We start from the raw sequence: 20,453 nt of genomic DNA, 5'->3' as shown, positions 1-20,453 counted from the left end.
GCATTAACACAAGCCAAGTACCAGTCTTTACAATAGGATTTAATTTAATTTCCTCACAACCCTAGGTGGGGAAGTGTTATGAACCCCATGAGGCTTGCAAAGGCTGCGTGTCCTGCCCAAGATCAAGCAGAGAGCAGAGGCAGTGTCAGGAACTGGACCCAGGCTTGCCCAACACAGAAACCCATGCCTTTGACCTTGACACCACACTCTGGCCCAGAAAAGCGAAGGAAACCCCCCCCCCCAGGTGAGCTTACACCAGCAGCAGACTTGCCCGGGATGCCCTCAAGAAACACTGTTGGAAAGGGCATTTGCAAAGCCACACAGGCCCGCCCGTCTCCAGAGTGACAGGGATTCTGGATCGGACCTGATGCAGGCAGGGCCTCTGCAGCGTCCAGTCCTTCCCGGCAAGCAGCCCTTCAGCTGCAGAAGGCAGCTTTCCAGCCCACCCTTTGTGGGTAAATCTTCCTCTGTCACAGCAGAGAATTCAGGCCCTAGAGGACAGTGTGGGAACTGGGTCTACGAAATCGACACTGACAGCAGCCAACCTTCCAGGGGAGGAGGGAGTGAAAAACACAGCAACTTTTTCCCCAGGGCTCAGCCTTATCATTTTCCTGGAAATTTCCAAGCAGTCATTCAGCTCCTCAATAACGCGGCGCGCTCCTGGGCACTGAGGGTAAAAATCCCCCTCTGTGCCTCTGCTTTTGTCCTTTTTGGGCGCTCGGTACCCATTCGCTCCCCGTAGAAAGGGGCCAGCTGTCCTCCCAACTTGGGGTAATGGAAACCTCCCACCCCTGGAGGCCGTGAGGCGTCCTTATTCCATTATCCATGTTACAGAGGAGGAAAAGGAGCCTCCCCAAGTGCTTCAGGAGCAGGGTCTCCAGGTCTCTGAGCGTCTCACCCCAGGGCCGCGTACCCTCTTTACAAGATCTGTGATTTGCAAGCCGTTGGGTTCCCCAAGTCAAGGACAGAAGCTGGGGAAGACCAGGCCAGCAGACCCCCCAACCTGACCAGCCAAGTACCTGGCCCCAGGCGGGGCGAAATCTTGTTGCATAAAAGAATAAAGGGGTAAATTAAGACTACAGGGTTCCCTCTTCTCTATATTGGAGCTCCAGGGAAGAGAGAAAAAAAGGTTCCGTTACGTGAAAACAAAGTCTGAACACCACAGCCCTGGAGGAGACCCCCGATTGCCAGTGGCCTTTCAGTGCACAGCTAAGGTTGGGAAGTGGCGAGGAGAGATGGGGAGAAGAGGTGACCCGAGGAAACCGGAACCAGGGCTGGCGCCTGGATCACTGCCTCACTGCAGCTCAAAGGTGCTAAATCTGTAGTCCTCGGACCTGCCGATACCAGACAGGACTTTGTGTACAGGCATTTTTCTAGGCAGGAGATACGAAGCGATCAGATTTTCAAAGGAACATGTGACCTATAAAAAATTAAGCAGCTCTGCTCCAAGTCAGCAGCTAAACCTCCACAGACATGAGCAATTTGAGTCACAAGGAACACTTTATAGCCCAGACAACACTAGGACAGAAAGGGCTGACGGGCCCAGAGCCACATGGCAGGCTTGTGGCAGGGCTGGGATCTGCATCTGCCGTTCAGGACGATGTCCTGTTTAAGGTCTCGAGGGTGTATTCTTACCCTGGGGTCCTTGGTTGCACTTAGGAGCTGCGAACCTGCTGGATGGCATGCAAAGTTGGTTGGGAGCACGCATTTTTCTACCGGAAGGAGTCACTGCTTTCATCTGATTCTCAAAGGGGTCTGTGACCTTCATAAGACGAAGGACCACAGTGACCCTCTGTCCCCTGCGCAACTCGTGGGTAGAGCTGTTCCTGTTCCGAGGTGACCGACCTTTCATCAGAGTGGGGGCGTAGGTACTTGGGGGGGGGATGTTCTGGCCGCACCTCGCAGGCTCTCTGCCAGGCTGATCCAGCCCCTCTCCAACAGCAGTGGGCGAGACCCACGGAGAGCGAGGCAGCGCGGGTGGGGCCAGAACGGAGTGTGCTGGACAAGAGGGTTATAGAAACTTCTCGACATCAGCCGAGATGTCGGAGCTGAGACTGTGGACATGCCTGAAATAGGTTCCACCAAGATGGGCTCTGTCCCCAGGGAGACAAGGGGCAGGCGAGCCAGCGAGCCCTCCGTGAAATGTCGTCTTAACGTGGAAAGCGCAGAGGGACACTTTTTATCAACAGTCAGCCGTCCTCCAGCACCGGGGGTGCCCCGCAGCGCTCACTCGGAGCCTGGGGCCAGTTCCGAGACTGACAGGCAGCCTCCTTGTCTGTCCCCCAGCTTCGGCTGGCAGCTTACGCACCCCACCTCTCCTCTGACCGAAACAAGGGTGAGACGGCAACTGCTACCCTTGGGACTCTGCAGAGAACTAAATCCCCAACATGAGAGGCCTGGAGGAGGCAGGGAGGCGTTGTAGCCCCGGCTCAGCCTGGCACATAGTGTGTACCTAGACTGGGCATGAGGTGAGGGGTCGGGGTAGGGGGGCCTGATCAGAAACTCTCATTCAACAGATATTTTTGTCTTTATCGAGCAATTCCTATGGGGCAGAGGAGCGCTGGGAATGGCAGTTGGGGGAGGGGAATACAGCATCACTTCTTCACCAATATTTAAAACCCCTCCTCTGTGCTGCCTCGGCCTGGTGCCGGGCGCTGGGTGGAGAGGGAACAGGGCACAGAATCACTCATTCCCTGAGTCCTGCTGACCGCACGTTCACTCAGTGTGCGGCACTGAATCAGCACTGATGACAGAATGACCCTCACAGCCTCCTTCCCCCCGACAGTGCCAGGAACCCCTGAAAACAGCAGCTCCAGACGAGTGAACCGAGGCAGCAAAGCCCCACACAAGGGGCTCCTTGCCAAGGGCATCAGGGCTGGAACCCTGGGTCATCCTTTCAGGGCACCGACAGTGAGTCATTAACAAGGGAATTTTAATGGCAAAAGCACGGCGCTTCGGGCTCTGCCAAGGAAACTGCAGCGACCGCACAGCCGAGGATTTCTGGCCCCTGACAACATCTCACGCCTCTCCCAGCCTCCCTCTCCACAGGGAGAGCTCGAAACATCCTGCCCCTCCATGTGGCACCCCAGACTGGATCAGCCCTTCACCCGGAGAGAGTGGGGGGGACAGGAGAGCCGCGTGTGGCCATCAGGACAGGAGGCCCAGCGTCCTGTCTGAAGGGTCCCTTTGGCCCAGGCGTGGCCGGAGGTGCTGATAATCAAAGAAGCCTGATGACGGCAGGAAGGGAAAAGGTGGTGAGGGGGGTTCCGCGGGAGGACAGGAAGTGACATCTACACACAGAGGGCCCCGGGAAGGTTTATCAGCAGTTCGCGCCTGGCGCTGCAAGGGGAGCAGGGGGTTAAGCAAGTTCTCGGCTAGAGGGCTTCTTGGAACCTTGGATATGCTGATGCGCATCGTGAACCTATAAAAAGGGGAGGGCTTGTGCAGTGGTTCCCAAACTTATTTGACTGCAAAAACCTTTTTTTTTTTTTTTGGCAAAGAGGTTAGTATGCCACGTAGTTAAAAAACCCAAGCTTTATCCAGCATGTGCATTGAGCCCTTACCTGCATGACAGGGCCTTGTGCTCAGTGCTGGGCATCCTGGGATCCAAAGACAAAGTCCCTGCTTCCAAGGAGTCATCCGTGGGAGGCAGTCTCAGGAGGGACCAGTGGGGGTGAGGCCAGGGTGCAGGCCAGCCCTGGAAAGGGAGCAGGGGCAGGAGAGGAGCTGGACCTGGGGGAAGCTTAGGGCTCCAGCAGCAAGAGGAAGATGCTGGGAGGAATGTGGCGAGACCACTAGAGGTGGCGGAGGGTGGGGGGGGGGGGTGGCAGCAGAGAGGGAAACGTAGGTAACTCCCCTCCTCAAATCCTCCTGCTCTGCGCTGGGTGCTTGTTCCCATTTGCAGTGTCTGGGGGGGTGGCCCACAGTCTCTCCCACCCCCCACCCTCAACCACATCTCTGCTGTTGAACTTGGGCTAACATCCAGAAGCCGGGCAACGGCTCTGCACAAATTCAGTAATTGGAGTCATTAGCGTTGACTCAGAAATCATTTTTTCTATGTGTCTCTCTTGGAGAAGCTTTTAAGACCCTTTAAATTGGTTAATGGAGAGTTTTAGAGATGCGGATGGAGCCTCAGCTTTCAGCCTTCCCTGCCCGTCTCCCCGGCCTTCCCCGACACACGGAAGGGCAAGAGTCATGAGACCAGCCGGTATCGGTTTTATTAAACTCTCAGCCACTTCTGGCACACCTTTCACAGAGGAGGATCTCAAAACACACACTCTCCTGCTCCAAGACTCCAGGGGCTCAATCTCTCTTCACCTGGCACGCCGGCAGGATGATGATAGCGCGTCCACTTAAAAATCACAGAGAGAACTCTGCGAAAGAGCCTGGGGCAGGAGTCAGGACGCGGGGCTCCTTGTCCCGGCCTGGTGACTCATAAAGCCACGCAACCAGGGCCATGACTGCCTCCTCAGGCCTCCGTGAGCACCAAGGTTCTTTGGCCGTGAAACGCCCCACATCAGCCCCAAGGGGAGGGGGGCAGACACCCCTGCCCCCGGGCTCCGCGGAGGAAACAGCGCAGCAAGGCCGGCCCCGCTTCGAGGTGGCAGGACCAGAACCTGCTCTTCACGCAAGGTACGGCCCTTCGTCTACTGTGCCGGGCAAGGTACGCAAGCTTCTTCGGGAAGGTGGGCGGGTAACTGGCCTCTTCTTTGCCACTCGAGCTGTGGTCCCTGCACAGGCTCCCTGCTGAGGGCAGAGGGCAGGCGGAAGGTCTGAACAAGTCAGGCAGGTGCATCGGGCTGTAGGCTCCCAGCTCCTTCCCTCCGAGTCGGAAGGGAGTGGAGGCCATCGCGAATCCCCTGGGAATGAACCGGAGCCACCCCGTCCGTGTCGCCTGGGCCGCTCGTGGAGCCGCCTCACAACTGGATCCGTGCTCCCCTTTATACCCTGTCACGAGGCCTTTCACTAACCTGACCCCCTGTTTTCAGCATCTGTGTAACTGTAATAGGCGCAGTCACATTTTTACCGTATATGTTAACATAGAACGACTGAAATAAACAATACTGACTAGGCCCTAGAGTCCTCTTGTGAGTGACGGGGGCACACCCATCAGATGCTGGCAGAAGACGACACGGCTGAAGCCTGAGGAAACGGAGGGAAGCGAGCTGCTCCCAGACAAAGGCTGCGTCGAGGGCCAGGGTCTCTGGACCTTTCGGTCAAGGTTTTCACGGGTCGCTGAACAAATCCTTTTTACGCAGAGACAAGACGTGACCGTGAACGCATCTGCTGCTCATCGGTGAGGCTCCACTGGGGAAACGGTCAGAGTCATGCACTGGCCACGCGTGTGACACTGATGGAGAAGCTGAGCTCCCGCGGAACTGCCACCGCACAAAGGGATGCAGCCGCCCCGCTGTTGCTGTCATCCCGCCTCCTCCCGGCCCCCGCGCCGGCACCAGTGAGGGAGCAGGGCCTGTGTCCTGTCTTACCTTAGCCAAAACCCAGTCTGACGAGACTCCTTTCCAAGGGCGGTGGGGGGACAGCCCAGGCGGGGTCCGCGGGGCCGGCTCTGAGACCCCCGCTTCTGCAGAGAAGGCCGAGGCTGCCTGTGCTGGAGGCGTGCGGCAGGCACGAGGCTCCTGCCAGCAGGGTGTTGAGGCTGCAGAGGGAGGGGCTGGAGAAAGACTTGACTCCTCGAACCGCCAGGTCGCTGGGTCTCGAGGCTGCGAGGAGAGGTGACAGCAGCTCTTACTTGCGCTGGCATCCTGGGCTCCTGCTGTGGAGCAAGGGCTTCAAGGCCCTGGTTCCCCTGCACTGTTGAGCCGGGCCAGCCCGAGGGAGCCAGGGCGAGCAGCGCCCCCAGAGCCCTAGGCGGGAAGTCAGGGCACAGAGGCGGCCTGGGCATGGTGTCTCTCTGGATGTGTCGCCAGAGCAGCCACCATTTAAGCCACTCGCCGTCATCTCATTTAACCCTAACACTCCCATGAATTTTCAGAGGCGAACAAACGAGGTGTAAAGACACAAAGTCCGAGTTCAGGGGCAGAGCAGGGGTTAAAGCTCAGGCTTGGTCTGTCTGACTCCAAAAGCTGTGCTCCGACCCCCAGGGGAGCCAGAAATAACACAGAGACCAAAGGCACTGCCAAGCCCCTTCTCTGCCTCAGGGTACTGAGCCCCCGGGAGGACCTGCTGGCTTCGCCTCTGTCTGTACCTGCTGCCTCCGAGGAGAAGAGGGCCCGCAGCCTCTCCTGGGCAGGTGCGTTCCCCAGAGCTGCTGACTGCTGGTAACATCTCACGGCCTCTCCCAGGTTCCTCTGCACGCCAAGGCCCTTCTCATAGCAAATCCCCAGGTGGTACCGGCTCTGGGAGTCCTAAGGAGAGACAGACAGACACACGGATGCGCACGCGTGCAGGACAGATCGGAAACGCTGAGGCAGGAGGAAGGCGCAGCAGTGAGTATCCCAGTGCCTCACGCCTGCAGGGTCAAGGCCCAGCCCTGACCCTCCCTGGACCAAGGATCTCCACTAGGAAGAGCAAAAGCCCGAGCCCAGGAGACGGGGATCCCTCCCCCCAGAGGAGTGTGCAAGCTTCTCTTGCTGAAGATGGCGCTGAAAGTGTGCAGAAGCAAAGGCTGCAGGGAGCACTCAGCCAGGCTCTGGGAGCCCCGGGGGCCAGGCTCCTACACAGTCCCGAAAGACCCAGGAGCAAGGGGGGGGGGGGCTTAGCTTGCAAAGGCCCTGAATGCCTTCCTGAATCTCCACCCAGACAGCCCCAAGGTATATGCTACAGAGAAGGTGTTTCTCCTTTGAAAGGTGAAAAGGCTAATCCCTTGGCCTCTGGCTCTGGGTCCTCGCTCCCCTCACTGAGAACGCGGCTCCTGGGAGAGGCGCAGGGAGGAGGAGTCCAATGTGCGCAGCCAGACGCCTGGCTTCCGCTGCCGGCTCCACCACTCACCAGCTGTGGAACCTCAGCCATGTTATTCTACGTCTCTGTGCCTCAGTTTCCCCATCTGTAAAGTGGGCATAAAAATAGCCCCGACCTCATCACACTGTCATGACGACGAGATGCGTGACTATGCGGAAAGTGCTGAGAGGAGTGTCATTACCTTCAGACCTTCAGCTGCCCGCATCATGAATCCCTCCCTCTCTGTTAGGGAGATGCCTGCATCCTATTCAGTCTCCCAACTTAAAAAAACAAAACACCACGTTGGTTCCCAACCATGGTTCCATGTCTCTTCCACCTTCTACAGTCAAGTTTCTGGAAAGAGTTTCTGGAACACGCAGGCCAGAATCTATGCAGTGATATGGTGGACTCGTGGCCACGGGCGGGCTTAGGACACGGAAGCGGACATCTGTAAGGCCCTCTCACCCACACTGCTATGCACGGAGCAGACAACAGCCTTTGTGCACCTCGCCTCCCGGCAAGCTGGGTGCACAGCGGGTGCCCCCTGGCGTGTGCTGCACACGGTCACGAGGCCCGTCTGCCCAAGGAAGGCTCGGGGCTCTTTCTCAGAAAGGTAGGCAGAGGAGACAGGAACTGGTTAGTGAAATTGGTTCTCTTTTGATGGGACAGACACACAGAGTGAAACAGAAGTACTCTGATGCCCAAAAGTGCCGTGAAGCCATCACTGCATTGGTCAGAAAAAGAAGAGAAGCACTACCCCCTAGGCAGGGAGCTTCGGGTAGGTACCCACTGCTGGCTTTACCTAAGGCTCCCGGTCCTTCAAGATACAACTCAAAAAAGCACACTGCTCTGCAAGTTCCCGTGCGGTGCAGCGAGTTAAAGATCTGGCATTGTTGCTGCTGTAGTGCAGGTTGCAACTGTGGCACAGGTTGCAACTGTAGTGTGGGTTCAAGCCCTGGCCCGGGAACTTGCACAAGCCACAGGTGTGGCACGTGTGTGTGTGTGTGTGTGTGTACATGTCTATGTACTGATCAGAGATGCCTGAGGATACAGCAAACCCACAGATGCCTTTTCAGTAATTCACAGTGACATCAAGCTCTGAGATTTCTCACACTGAAGATACGTTTAAGAGTTCCCAACGTGGCTCAGCGGAAATGAACCCCACTAGTACCCATGAGGATGCAGGTTCCATCCCTGGCCTCGATCAGTGGATTAAGGATCCGGCGTTGCCATGAGCTGTGCTGTAGGTCATAGACGCAGCTCGGATCCTGAGTTGCTGTGGCCAGCAGCTGTAGCTCTGATTTGACTCCTAGCCTGAGAACTTCCAGACGCTGCACCTGCGGTCCTAAAAAGCCGAAAAAAAAAAAAAAAAGTATCTGTTGAAGTACTTCCCAAACCCAAAAGACCACATTCCCTTGCGTTCCTTACAAACTGCCCACGGAACGAATGCTCCGTGGATCAAAGTCTAGGCCATGCCACCTGGATGCCAATGCCCAGTTCACGGCCAACCAGACACCCTCCACCCTCCAGCCTCCACACGGCTCTGTCTTCACCTCACGCATCGTCTGACCTCCCTGGACGGGGCCGCGTGTGATGGTGCCCCTTGCCCGGGCACCCTTTCCAAAGTGCTTTCACACCACCTCAGATTTCGATCATACCCTGTGAAGAGGCAGCAGGTGAGGCAGGCACTTTCATCCTGATCGTAGAGACGAGGAGGACGAGAGGTGACCGGCCCAGGAGCACGCAGGTACAGCTTTAACTACCAGCTCTCCAGGGAATGCCCTCCACTGGCAGCATCCGGCAAGTCTGTGGTGCAAATGCTCCTCCCTCAGCAGATGTCAGGCCAACAACAATTCCTTTTTTTTTTTTTTTTTTGCTTTTTAGGGCCACACCCGCAGCATATGGAAGTTCCCAGGCTAGGGGATGAATCAGAGCTGTACCTGCCGGCCTCCACCACTGCTACAGCCACCCCAGATCCCAGCCGCATCTGGGACCTACACCACAGCTCATGGCAATGCCTGATCCTTAACCCACTGAGCGAGGCCAGGGATGGATCCCCAATCCTCATGGATACTCGTGGGGTTCATTACCACTGAGCCGCAACGGGAATTCCAAACTAATGACAATCCTTGCAGGCAGCCTGGTGCAAGCCAGCTCCAGCACACCACTGGACCTGCCGACGGGCACACAGTAGGTCAGCAAGAGTCAAGGCTTAAAGCCCGCCCAGTGCTCCTAACAGCCATCTCCTCAGCACAGCAGAACTGGATCCCAGCTCCAAAATTCCTTCCTTTATCAGACGTGACCCCAACATGCCTGGATACTGGACACCCCGTACCCCATTGCTGGCGGCAAGCCAAAGGTACTTCACAGCTCTCTGCTCGTCCAGGTATGGCTCCTTGGTGAAAAGCACCCCGAGGAAAGCTTGGGCCTGCGGTCAAGGAGACAGGAAAAAGGCATCGTGGTCACTGCCAGGCCCCACGTGCCCCTGGGCCCTGGGAGAGACCCCAGCAACGGCACTCACCTCCCTCAAGCCGGAGTCTGCAGCCCGCTTCAGCATAGACACTGCTCTCTGGCGCTCAGGGTCCCACGAGGAGCCTGGGTCTTGCAGCAGGCACCTGGCGTAGTGGTACTGAGCCAGGCTGTGGCCCTGGCCGGCAGCCAGCTGGTAATAGAGGGCTGCCTGGGGCAAAGGGAGAAATGCCAGTCAATGGGTAGCCCTGTAAGCTGCCTTTCTGGGGGGAGTAAAATGTTTTTTCATTATTTTAATGAAATAATACATCATCATTAGAGAGGAGTCAGAAAATACAGAGAAGCCAAACATAGAAAGAAAATTCTGGGAGTTCCCGTTGTGGCGCAGTGGTTAACGAATCTGACTAGGAACCCTGAGGTTGCGGGTTCGATCCCTGCCCTTGCTCAGTGGGTTAACGATCCGGCTTTGCCGTGAGCTGTGGTGTAGGTTGCAGACGAGGCTTGGATCCCGAGTTGCTGTGGCTCTGGTGTAGGCCGGTGGCTACAGCTCCGATTCGACCCCTAGCCTGGGAACCTCCATATGCCGCAGGTGCAGCCCTAAAAAGACAAAAGACAAAAAACAAAAAAACAAACAGCCTGACTGCAGCATCTTGGGTCACTGTAGAAGTGTGGGTTCGATCCCTGGGTTTAACCCCAATCAGTGGGTTAAAGGATCCCGCGTTGTCACAGCTGGAGCTGTGGCTCAGATTCACTCCCTGGCTGGGAACTTCCATATGCTGCAGATACAGCCATCAAATTGAAGAAAAAAAAAAGTAGGATGAGTATGCAAAGATGCTACATATACGAATGTATTTCTTAGAATTGTATATGGTGACAAAAAAAAAAAAAAGAGAAGCAACTGCAAGTTCCTTCAGTGGAGAATTGGTTAGTAAGGTCTACGTGTGCCTTAAAAATGATGCGTTCGATCGGTATTTCTTTGCAGGCGAAGATAGTCGTGGCGGGTCGTTAAGTGAAAAAATAAGTTACAAGATAGTGAGTGTAGTTCTCTCTCCCTCTCTCTTTCTCCCTACACACACACACACACACACACACACACACACACACATGCATGCATTTATCCGTGCCACAGCAACGCCAGATCCAAGCCTTGTCTGTGACCTACACCACAGCTCACGGCAACGCTGGATCCTCAACCCACTGAGCAAGGCCAGGGATCAAACCTGCATCCTCATGGATCCTTAACCCAGAGTGAGGCCAGGGATCGAACCCGCGTCCTCACAGATGCTAGTCAGACTCGTTTCCGCTGAGCCACAGTGGGAACTCCTCAAGTCAGATTCTTAACCTACTGCATCAGAGCAGGAACTCTCCATCCCACTTTTTAGAATTAATTTATCCATCCATCAGGGTAACATTTTAGGTCATGAGGAGACAGCTGCAAAGAAGGACGAGGTCCCTGGCCTCCCTGAGTTTTGAGGCTAAAAGCCTAGAAGCTGGAGGCGTCTTTCTTCTTTTCACCTTCCGGCTGAGAGCGCAAAGCTGGACTTTGCAAGCCCTGCCCACTGCTGACTTCTGGAGGTCGCTGGGGGCCACAGAGTGCAGGCCATGAGTCCAGAGGCAGGGAGAAGGTACGGTACCTTGCTGAGGTCCCTGGGGGTGCCCCTGCCATGCTCGTGACACAAGCCCACGTTGTACTGAGCTTTGCTGTAGCCGCGGTCTGCTGCTTTCTGGAAGTAAGAAAAGGCTGCCGTGTGGTCCCCATTCCTCATGTTCTCTGTCCCTGTAAGAAAGCACAGGGCGGAAACACAGCTTTCTCTGGGAGCCCCCCCCCCCAATGCTTGGTCAGATACCCACAAGCTCCTTCCTTTCTTTTTTGTACTGGGCGCTCTGCATGTGTCGCCAGCCTCTAGCCCCCTGGTCTCCGCAGACGCCAGGGGCTCTGCTCTGTGCACACCACCCTCCCCCAGGTAAGAGCATCCCTTTCTCCTGTGGGAAGAGCCCTCCCCCCCCAGTGCTGTCAATCAAGTGTCTGGGCTCTTCCCGACCAATGAGACCCTCTCGCAGGAATCTGAATTTTGATCTGGTGGCCACAGGAGAGAAAACAGCCTCTGCGAGTTTATTCTGACGACAGGGCTCTGAAGACACTGTGTCTCTCAGTTACTGTCCCCAGGGGCCCTGGAGCCTCTCTGAGTCCGGTCCTTTCTGAGGCCTGGCAGGTCAATAGAGCCCAAGAGATTCCTTTCGTGCTTAGGTTAGCCAGAATGGGTTTAGGCTGCTTGTAACCCACGTAATGTAACTGGTAATAGCTGATACTTTTTTTTTTTTTTTTTGGTCTTTTTAGGCCCACACTGGCAGCATATGGAGGTTCCCAGGCTAGGGGTTGAATCGGAACTGTAGCTGCCAGCCTACCCCACAGCCACAGCAATGCCAGATGAAGCTGCGTCTGCGACCTACACCACAGCTCACAGCAACACCGGATCCTTAACCCACCAAGTGAGGCCAGGGATGGACCCCACAACCTCATGGATCCTAGTCGGGTTCGTTAACCACTGAGTCACGACACGAACTCCATTAAACTTGCTTTCTGAGGAAACTGAGAGATAACATGAGAGAGCCCAGGCCTGAGCTCAGGTATGCCTAGCTCCTCAGCCCATGTTCTTTTTTGTTTGTTTCTCTGGGCCACACCAGAGGCGCATGGAAGTTCCCAGGCTAGGAGTCTAATGGAGCTACAGCTGCCGGCCTACGCCACAGCCACAGCAACACCAGATCCTTAACCCACTGAGCAAGGCCAGGGGTCAAACTAGCATCCTCGTGCATCCTAGTCGGGTTTGTTAACCCCTGAGCCACGAAGGGAACGCTGCCCATGTTCTTTTATCATCCAAACAAAAAGGAGAAGAGGGTAGAGGCCAGGCACAGCCAACTCAACTCTAAGCCTTGGCTCAAGCTGCCTCTCCTACCCGGGACATCTTTTTCTGCCTCCTCCATCAGACCGTCCCATCCTGTTTCCGCTCTAGAAGCTTCAGACCACACTCAGGCATGGCACGCTCTTTTGGCGCTTCCTACACATACAAGCCTTTTTTCTAGAAACTAAACTGCTGCAAGAGGACAAGCCTCGTCTCCTCAATTAGACTGTAAAATCCTGGAGGCAGAAGCAGGAAAAGAGGGCAGAAGAAAGAACGTTGCAAAGGGCGAAGGCTCCATACAAATGCAAACTCTGATGATGGCTGGTGCTCCCTTTGTGTTCTGCCACAGTGCTTAGCACCTGCTGAATAAATGAATACGTACACGAAGCAAGGAACGGGCAAGAAAATTCTCACAAGAGACTGTCTGCCCATCAAAAGCACAAAAAGCTAATGAGGTGGAAGCCAGGTTCCATTCAGCCAGCAGCGAAGGAGTCACCTTCCGGCTGCCGGAAGACTTGTTGCAGAGGGTGTGCAGAGCCCCCTGTCCTTCAGGACAAGTCTTTTTTCTTCTTTTTTTCTCTTTGTCTTTTTAGGGCCGCACCCATGGCATGTGGAGGTTCCCAGGCCAGGGGTCCGATTGGAGCTTTAGCCGCTGGCCTACACCACAGCCACAGCAACGCCAGATCCAAGCCGTGTCTGCAACCTACACCACAGTTCACAGCAACGCTGGATCCTTAACCCACCGATCGAGGCCAGGGATCGAACCCATAACCGCATGGTTCCTAGTTGGCTTCGTTAACCACTGAGTCACGATGGGAACTCCTGTCCTTGAGGAGAAGTCTTGAGGGCAAAGGGTCTCATCTCACCCTGTCCCCATTTCCCACACTGGCTTCCTGATCCAACTGCTCTGCCTTGAACGGCGATCAAGTGGCCATCACGCTTTGCTTCGCCCTCGGTCACTACTCCAGTCCAGGCCCGGCTTCCCCTCTCTAGCATCCCTATAACCCACGTCTGCCGACGCAGCAGCCAGAGAGACCTTTGAGAAAGTCTATCAGATCACGTGACCATGCTGCTTCCTGCTCCAGCATAAAACTCTCCAAGGGCTTCCTGTCTCACATACAAGATGCACACGGCACTGGGGCTCAAAGGCCTCATCTGATCTGGCCCCTGCCTGCTTCTCTGCTTTCATCTCCTGCTACTCATCGGGTGGTGGCTAAATTCTGGCCATGATCACCCTTTTTTTTCTTCCTTTAATAAACAAAACTCAGCCCTGCCTCAGGACCTTTGCACATGCTGTTCCCTCTGCCTGGAACGCTTTCTCTCGATGGAAACAGGACTGGCTTGTTTTCGTCAGTCAGCCTAAGGATCTTCCCACCTGGGAGGCCTTCCAAATCAAAGCTGCTCCTTGCCCACGTCACTAACACACCTCTCTTTTAATATTCTCCCTAACACTGATCACCATCTGAAATTCTCTTTTTAGCTGTTTGCCAATGTCTTGTTTTTCTTTTCCTCCACTCAATGGCAGCTCCACGAGAGTGAGGCCCTTGTCTTGTGAATCACTGAATCCTCGACACCTAAAACAGGGCCTGGCGAAAGGGGGATGCTTAATACATTTACACGGAATGAACCCCAGTCTCTCACGTGCCCACGAGACTCCAAGAGATGCTGCCGGGCGTCTGGGTCTCCGCATGAAAAGGTCTGAAAGGAGCCAAGTCACTGTGAGGAATGGGACAGATGCCGGGGGCGGATCTGGAGTCTCCGGAGGTGGGTGAGGAGGCGCACGGGGGGCCTCCCCCAACCTCAGGAGCTGTTCTTGCCTGCGTGGGGCAAAAAACTCACGGTGTCCTAGGTTTATTTTCTCCCAAATCTTTAGGTAAGCACGTGGTCGTTCAGCTGAAGACCCCCCTTCTCAGGCTCCTGGGACTAGGTATGGCTGCAAGCCTTCATTCTAGAGAGGGATTTCTGGGTCCTCTAGGTTGGGGAGGGGTGGTCCTTTATTTTCCCGCCCTTCCCCTTCCAGCCGCTCGATTCTGGATATGAGGCAAACCAGACCTGGAGACGGGGCCCATTTTAAGAACCATCTGTCCCTGACACCACGGCGCCAGATCTGCCCCACCTGCCTGGAGAAAGTAAACTCTTTCTTGTGGATACTGTTCCCTACCCTGACCCTGCTGGACCGCCCCGTACCCTCTCCGTGGTCCCGCCCGCCCCCTGGAGGCGGGGGCCACCGGTTACCCAGGAAGTTGAAGGCGATGGAAACGCTGAGCTGGAGGAGCTGCTGAATGGAAGTCACGGCCTCCTCCAGGGAAAGCGGTCTGGATTTGGCTTGTTCCTGGGGAAGAAGCAGAAAGACTCATCATGGGACAGGTCACAGGGGTTGCCGTCACGGGGACCGCGGTGGCCGAATCTGGACAATACCTGCTTTTCGCCAGTGGGCTGAGCTTGGGATGGCTTCGCCCTGGACTTGGAGCTACTGCTGGCGGGCAGGAAGCCGATGTCACTGGGATCTGCACAGGAAAGGGCCAACTCCCAGCCAGGGCAGAAGAGGAGGGCCGTATGCCCCCCGTCCCCCACGCTCCCAGGCTACCCGGCCCCTTTGCCCAGCACCACTGCCAGCAGCCAAAATAATTCCAAATGGCCCCAGGAAGCACAGGGGCCCACAAGAAGGCCAGTTCCCTTGTGTCAACGGGCCATGAGCAGCAACAAATGCCCAGCAGCTCGGGTCCCCACCCTTACCCCGCCCTGCCCCCACCTCCCGCTGACTTTAGAGGCGGGGCCCTACCTTCCTCAGAGGGACCGTGGGGACCAGCGGCTCTCAAGGAGCTGGGCGAAGAGAGGCTCTCGGGCTGAGCGGAGGGCTCGTCCTGGCCCAGCCTGAGCTCCCTGTGGCCAGGGTGCCCAGGAGCCGGGCCATCAGGGCTGGGCAGGATGTGTGTCCGCAGGGCTGTAAAGGGCCAGTGACAGCGGTCATGTCAGAAGGGGATCCGTGCAGCCTGCTCAGCTGACAGTCCTCCGTGAGGTTGGGGGACAAAAGGAAGAATCTGGAAACTCCTGTGACTTGACCTTCACCGGCCTCCTCCACTCCCCGGGCTGCCTGCCCTCCCTCTGCATGGGGGAGAGGGGCCCATCTTTGTGCTGATGCCCCACCTCGAGCATAAGTCGCTCCTCTGCTGGAATTCTTCCCGTGGAGGGGCGGCAGCTACCTTTTCCGCTGTTCTAGCCCCGGCATCGAGCATGCATTTGATGGTGATGCCAATTATAATTATAATAATAAGGGCAGGATGGAGTTCCCATCGTGGCTCAGCAGAAACGAATCTGACTAGCGTCCCTGAGGACGCAGGTTCGATCCCTGGCCTTGCTCAGTGGGTTAAGGATCCGGCATTGCCATAAGCTGTGGTGTAGGTTGCAGGCACAGCTCGGATCTGGCGTTGCTGTGACTGTGGTGTAGGCCGGCGGCTTCAGCTCTGATTCATCCCCTAGCCTGGGAACCACCATATGCTGTGGGTGTGGCCCTAAAAAAGAAGACAGAAAAAAAAAAAGAAGTTCTGGGCTTGAAACCTGGCAACGTGACTCCAGAGCCTTAAGCACTCCGCTGCAGCGGCTCTGCACACCCACAGGAGAGCGCTTCAATCAAGACTCGCCTGCTGAAGACTGACTGAGTGGAGAAGGACCAAACTGGCTGGGGGGCAGGCAGGGAGCCACATGTAGGATCTAAAACAGCCGGGACCCCCGTGGGGCTCCCCCCACGGAAGGCGAGGGGAGCCCAGGGGGGGACCCTGGAGGGTGGGCACGGCCCACACCCCAGGCAGGCAGAACCCCCCCCCAACTACCCCCCCCCGCCCCGTTCCATCCTCTGACTGCACAGAGGAAAGGCAAGGAGCTGCTGATGGCTCTTTTCCTGAGGTGTGTCCAGAGATGCTTCCTGGCCCGGAGAAACTCCCAGCCCAGCCCGCCTGTCCCCGGACTGAGAACTCACAGGAGGGCGGATGCCACAGGGGAGATGAGAGGAAACGGTCCAGGGGGCGGCGCCAACAGCAGTGCTCCGCTCGCCGAGGTCCTGTTGGCAAGGACACCTGGAAGTGGATCTGCCTTGCCAGCTGCAGGGCCAGCACCGCCAGGGTGCCCTGGGAAAGACAGCATGTCAGGGACAGAGCTCTCGGCCGGTCAGCTCCCTCGGCTCAAACACCACTGCCTGACTCCTGCTGCAGCCGCGGCCCTGCTACATGCGCCCGCAGTGCCCAAACCTCCCCCGCAGAGCCCTGATCGCACGCACGGGCACGGGTACAGTCATCTCTACAGCTGTTCATCAAGGTCTGTCTGTCCTGATGCCTATAAGCACCGCGAGGGCAGGAACCGGGTCTCTTTCGCTCACCCACGCAACCCTGGAGCCGAGGAGAACACTAAGACACAGCACTGACACCAACGAACACGTGCTGAACAAACACACAGGCAGGTGACTGACTAATCAAAGTCCAAGCAGGCAAAAGACAAGGCCTACGTGTGGGCTTGGCCACAGAGGCAGTCAGGCCAGGCTTCCCCATCAGGCTCACTCCTTCTCCAGCCTCGCCCACCGCCCCCACCCCGACCAAGCCCCCCACCCCACACCCTCGCAGGCACGGCTCACTGTGGGTGTCTCTTCCCCAGCAGGTCTGCGCAAGACCTAAGCCAGCTCCTAGCCCAGTGACGGCTTGTTTTCCCTGTCACAGAAGGGGGACACCCAAATACTTGTGTGTGGCTAACAGGCACCACACACAGAGTTAAACAAGAGAGGCCCAGTCTCTGCCCTCATGGAGTTTGTATCTTCATTGAGGAAGAAAGGCAAAAATCTAAGCACAAAGAGAAATAAATATAATCCCTACAGATTATGCTAAATGCCACTAAAGAAACGAACCAAGGGTTGACACAGGTCCTAAGAGGGAAGCCTGACATGACAGGGAGCCGGGGAAAGGCTCTCTGTAAAAGTGATGTGTGAGCTGAGCCCAGAAGGAAGAGAAGGGCCCAGCAATGTCAACATCCAGACCCAGTTTCTAAAAAGACTCATCACAGGATCGCACTGGGGTTCGGATCTTTGATAAAATGGGAGGACACTCCCCTCTCCAGGGTGTATTGTGCCCCCAGGCCACGGCTCCCCAGAGAGAAGCGCTCCTGGCCTGGAGACACTCCAGGTTCAGCTCTGCTGAAGACATCATGTTACAGATACAGCTGAGGCTCCGAGAGGTCAAGTCACTTGCCCAAAGTACAGAGCATGAAAGTGGGAGGGGTGGGAAGTGACGGTCATGAGAGTGATGTGTTAACTTCATTTTTAGAAGCCCTCATAGGCAGAATCTGGAAAGCTAAGAGGCTGCCCTGTTAGACCTGCGAGCCACCAAGCAGCCGACTTTATAGATCAGGTTCAACAAGTATTTATCGAGCAATATTATGCGGCCAGGATCTGTGTAGTAAGTGCTTTTACAAGCCATTACTAGGTTTAGCAACCAACCTGTAGAGCACAGTAGCTGCAAGCATGAGCTCCAGAGTACAATCCGCTTCCTCTACTTAGTCAGAGCTGTGTGACCTTAAGAGGGCTACCTAAAGTTTCAGAGCCTGAGTTCCCTCATCTATAAAATGGAGATTATATTTCCTTTGCAAAGTTTTTCAAGAGTTAAATAAAATAAGACAGAATAGGAGTTCCCGTCGTGGCTCAGTGGTTAACGAATCCGGCTAGGAACCATGAAGTTGCGGGTTCGATCCCTGGCCTTGCTAACTGGGTTAAGGATCTGACGTTGCCGTGAGCTGTGGTGTAGGTTACAGATGCGGCTCGGATCCCGCGTTGCTGTGGCTCTGGCATAGGCCGGCAGCTATAGCTCTGATTGGACCCCTAGCCTGGGAACCTCCATATGCCGTAGCAGTGGCCCTAGAAAAGGCAAAAAGACAAAAAAAAAGGCAGAATACACTAATACATTAGATGTTAGCTTTTTTTGTTTGTTTGTTTTTGGGTTTTTTTGTCTTTTTAGGGCAGAACCCGAGGCATATGGAGGTTCCCAAGCTAGGGGACAAATCAGAGCTGTAGCTGCCAGCCTACACCACAGCCACGGCAACACCAGATCCAAGCCACATCTGCCCTCTGCACCACAGCTCATGGCAACACCGGATCCTTAACCCACTGAGTGAGGCCAGGAATTGAACCTGTGTCCTCCTGAATACTAATCAGATTTGTTTCCGCTGAGCCATGACAAGAACTCCAGATGTTAGCTCTTTAGTATTACTTAAGTGTAAGCTTCCTGAAGGCAAGAATCATACCTGCCTTGTTTCCTGCTGTGTCCCTAGTGCCTAGCCAAAAATGCCTGGCTCCGAGAAAGCGATAAATGTTTACTGAATGAAAGGAGGAATAAATACATGAGGAGCAGGGGAAGGGGGGCAGCAGTCTCTCTCCAGATACACTCCAGTGCCAGGGATTACTTGCAGGCAGGCACAGTGGTGCCCTAGCTCTTGCTCCTCGGCTATACTTCCGTGCAGGATCATTCTCATCCACACTGAAAGTCAAGGACAGGACTGGAGAAGTCTCACCCATGATATGGCATCCCACAAAGCACTTGGGCAGACACGAGCGGACATCCACCAGAAGGCATCCTTCCATCCATGGGACCTCGGGCCCCTGCTTGGGCCTGGGCCTGGGCCATGGCTGCCGGACCTAGACGATGAAAAAGGGGCCATCAAGTTCTGTCCCAAGGTGGGGCAGAGGGAGGTCAGGGGAGCACATGGGTGACAGAATAGCAGTATCTTACCTGTCATAGCCGGGCACAGGGACCAGCAGGTTGGAGGAGGTAGCCTGAGTCCCATCTGGGCTGGTGGACTTGGGGGTCACCCCACGGAAGCCAGGTCCCAGTAGACGTGGCAGAGCTGTGCAGAGCAAGGATCAGTCACTTTAAGGGGAATGGGACTGAGGCTCGGGCAGCCCCGCCCATCTTCCCTCCAATCCTGGACAGGGCCCTACCCCAGGAACCCAGGAATCACTGGCACCAGCTTCTGCAGAGGTTCTTAAACACGGATATACACGGGGGAATCGTTTGCCTGGCACAGATTCCTGCGTGCCACCCCAGCACCAATGAGCCAGGATCCTTCAGAGAGGAGCATTAACGTTTTGAAAAAGTTCCCCAGGGGATTCGGATGCCCTCCTAGGGCCGACAACCACTGTTCAAAAACCACCAGACACTTGTACACAACTCTCGCTCAGTGTTCGGAGCCCTTTATCTGTAAACCTTGCCTCTTTTCATTGGCTCCACCCCTGCCATTGGCTTCTATCCATCTTTCAGGGACTCTGCCGACCCTCTCGCGCAACTTGACCCCTCCCCCTTCCAATCGCCCCACCCATTTCATTGGCTCGAAGCCCCACCCCTTCCCACTAGCCACGCCCACCCCCAGCCTCCACTGTAGCCCCGCCCTTACGCCCCCGCCTCTCCTCCGCCCTGACCCCGCCTACTACTGCTTCGGCCCCGGCCTCAGGCCCGCCCCCTCCTCGGTTCCAAGGCTCCAGCGGCCGCAGGACCCGCGGCTCCCGTTGCTCTTACCTCGACCGAGGAGTCCCGGGAGCCGCCACATGTCGTCGCCAGTACCATAGAGAGCTGGCGGCCGAGAGAGCGAGGCCGAGCCAGGGGACGGCGGCTAGAGCGGCCGCCGTGGCGCCCTCCGAGTGGCCGAGTCCCCGAGGAAGCTCACCGCCAGCCAATTAGAAGGCAGCGCGGCCGGAAGAGCCGAGCCCCGCGAAAGGAAGTGGGGGTGTGGGCGTAGTTCGGGTTCGCGGGGAGGTGAACTGTGACAAGGTCACGGGGGTGTGGGTCCCGTCTCCCGTGGAAGCGGTGGCCTGTGCTGCCCGCACAGGGATGAGGGGGTCGCGCCGAGGCGGGGGGGGGGGGGTCGCAAGTGGCGAAGCTGAACAGCCTCAGAAGCAGAACCACTGAGAAGTGGGGCGGGAGCGGCCTCGGTGATGCGGGAAGGCCTTGCAGACGCCGTAGAGACGAGAGGGGGAGCATCTTCCCCGGGCCCTGAGGCTAGAGGAGGTGGGAGACACCAGGCCAGTGGCTGGAGGAGAGGAGCGTCAGGGGCCGACGGAGGAAGCCGGTGGTCCGACCTTTCCGCCCGAGGCAGTCGTCCTGGGGCTGCAGCCCCAGGCCCCACTGGGTAGGCAAGGAAAAACTGCGGACGGGGTTC

At 56.4% G+C, this 20,453-nt stretch overlaps 1 protein-coding gene across 5 annotated transcripts; it reads right to left on the bottom strand.

Moving 5' to 3' along the window:
* Positions 1 to 12: 12 nt before the first annotated feature.
* On the bottom strand, positions 13 to 19,965 carry DELE1 (DAP3 binding cell death enhancer 1). Of its 5 annotated transcripts, XM_047778912.1 has the most exons (14): positions 19,814 to 19,965; positions 19,031 to 19,145; positions 18,813 to 18,936; positions 16,243 to 16,390; positions 15,049 to 15,210; positions 14,685 to 14,773; positions 14,502 to 14,598; positions 11,001 to 11,143; positions 9,419 to 9,577; positions 9,233 to 9,325; positions 6,206 to 6,365; positions 5,487 to 5,720; positions 3,564 to 3,697; positions 13 to 1,762 (listed from the first exon to the last, which is right to left on the bottom strand). In XM_047778912.1, exons 1-12 carry the CDS (start codon positions 19,842 to 19,844, stop codon positions 5,488 to 5,490), a joined length of 1,554 nt encoding a protein of 517 aa, XP_047634868.1. In that variant the 5' UTR covers positions 19,845 to 19,965; the 3' UTR covers positions 13 to 1,762; positions 3,564 to 3,697; position 5,487. The 5 variants fall into 5 exon arrangements, with proteins under 5 accessions (XP_047634868.1, XP_047634865.1, XP_047634866.1 ...); XM_047778909.1 differs by lacking the exons at positions 13 to 1,762; positions 3,564 to 3,697 and adding an exon at positions 4,193 to 5,378; XM_047778910.1 differs by lacking the exons at positions 13 to 1,762; positions 3,564 to 3,697 and adding an exon at positions 4,193 to 5,350.
* Positions 19,966 to 20,453: the final 488 nt, after the last annotated feature.

This window comes from Phacochoerus africanus, chromosome 4 (genome assembly GCF_016906955.1).
Source record: "Phacochoerus africanus isolate WHEZ1 chromosome 4, ROS_Pafr_v1, whole genome shotgun sequence".
Taxonomy (NCBI): Eukaryota; Metazoa; Chordata; class Mammalia; order Artiodactyla; family Suidae; genus Phacochoerus; species Phacochoerus africanus.
This window is presented reverse-complemented; position numbering and strand designations above follow the sequence as displayed.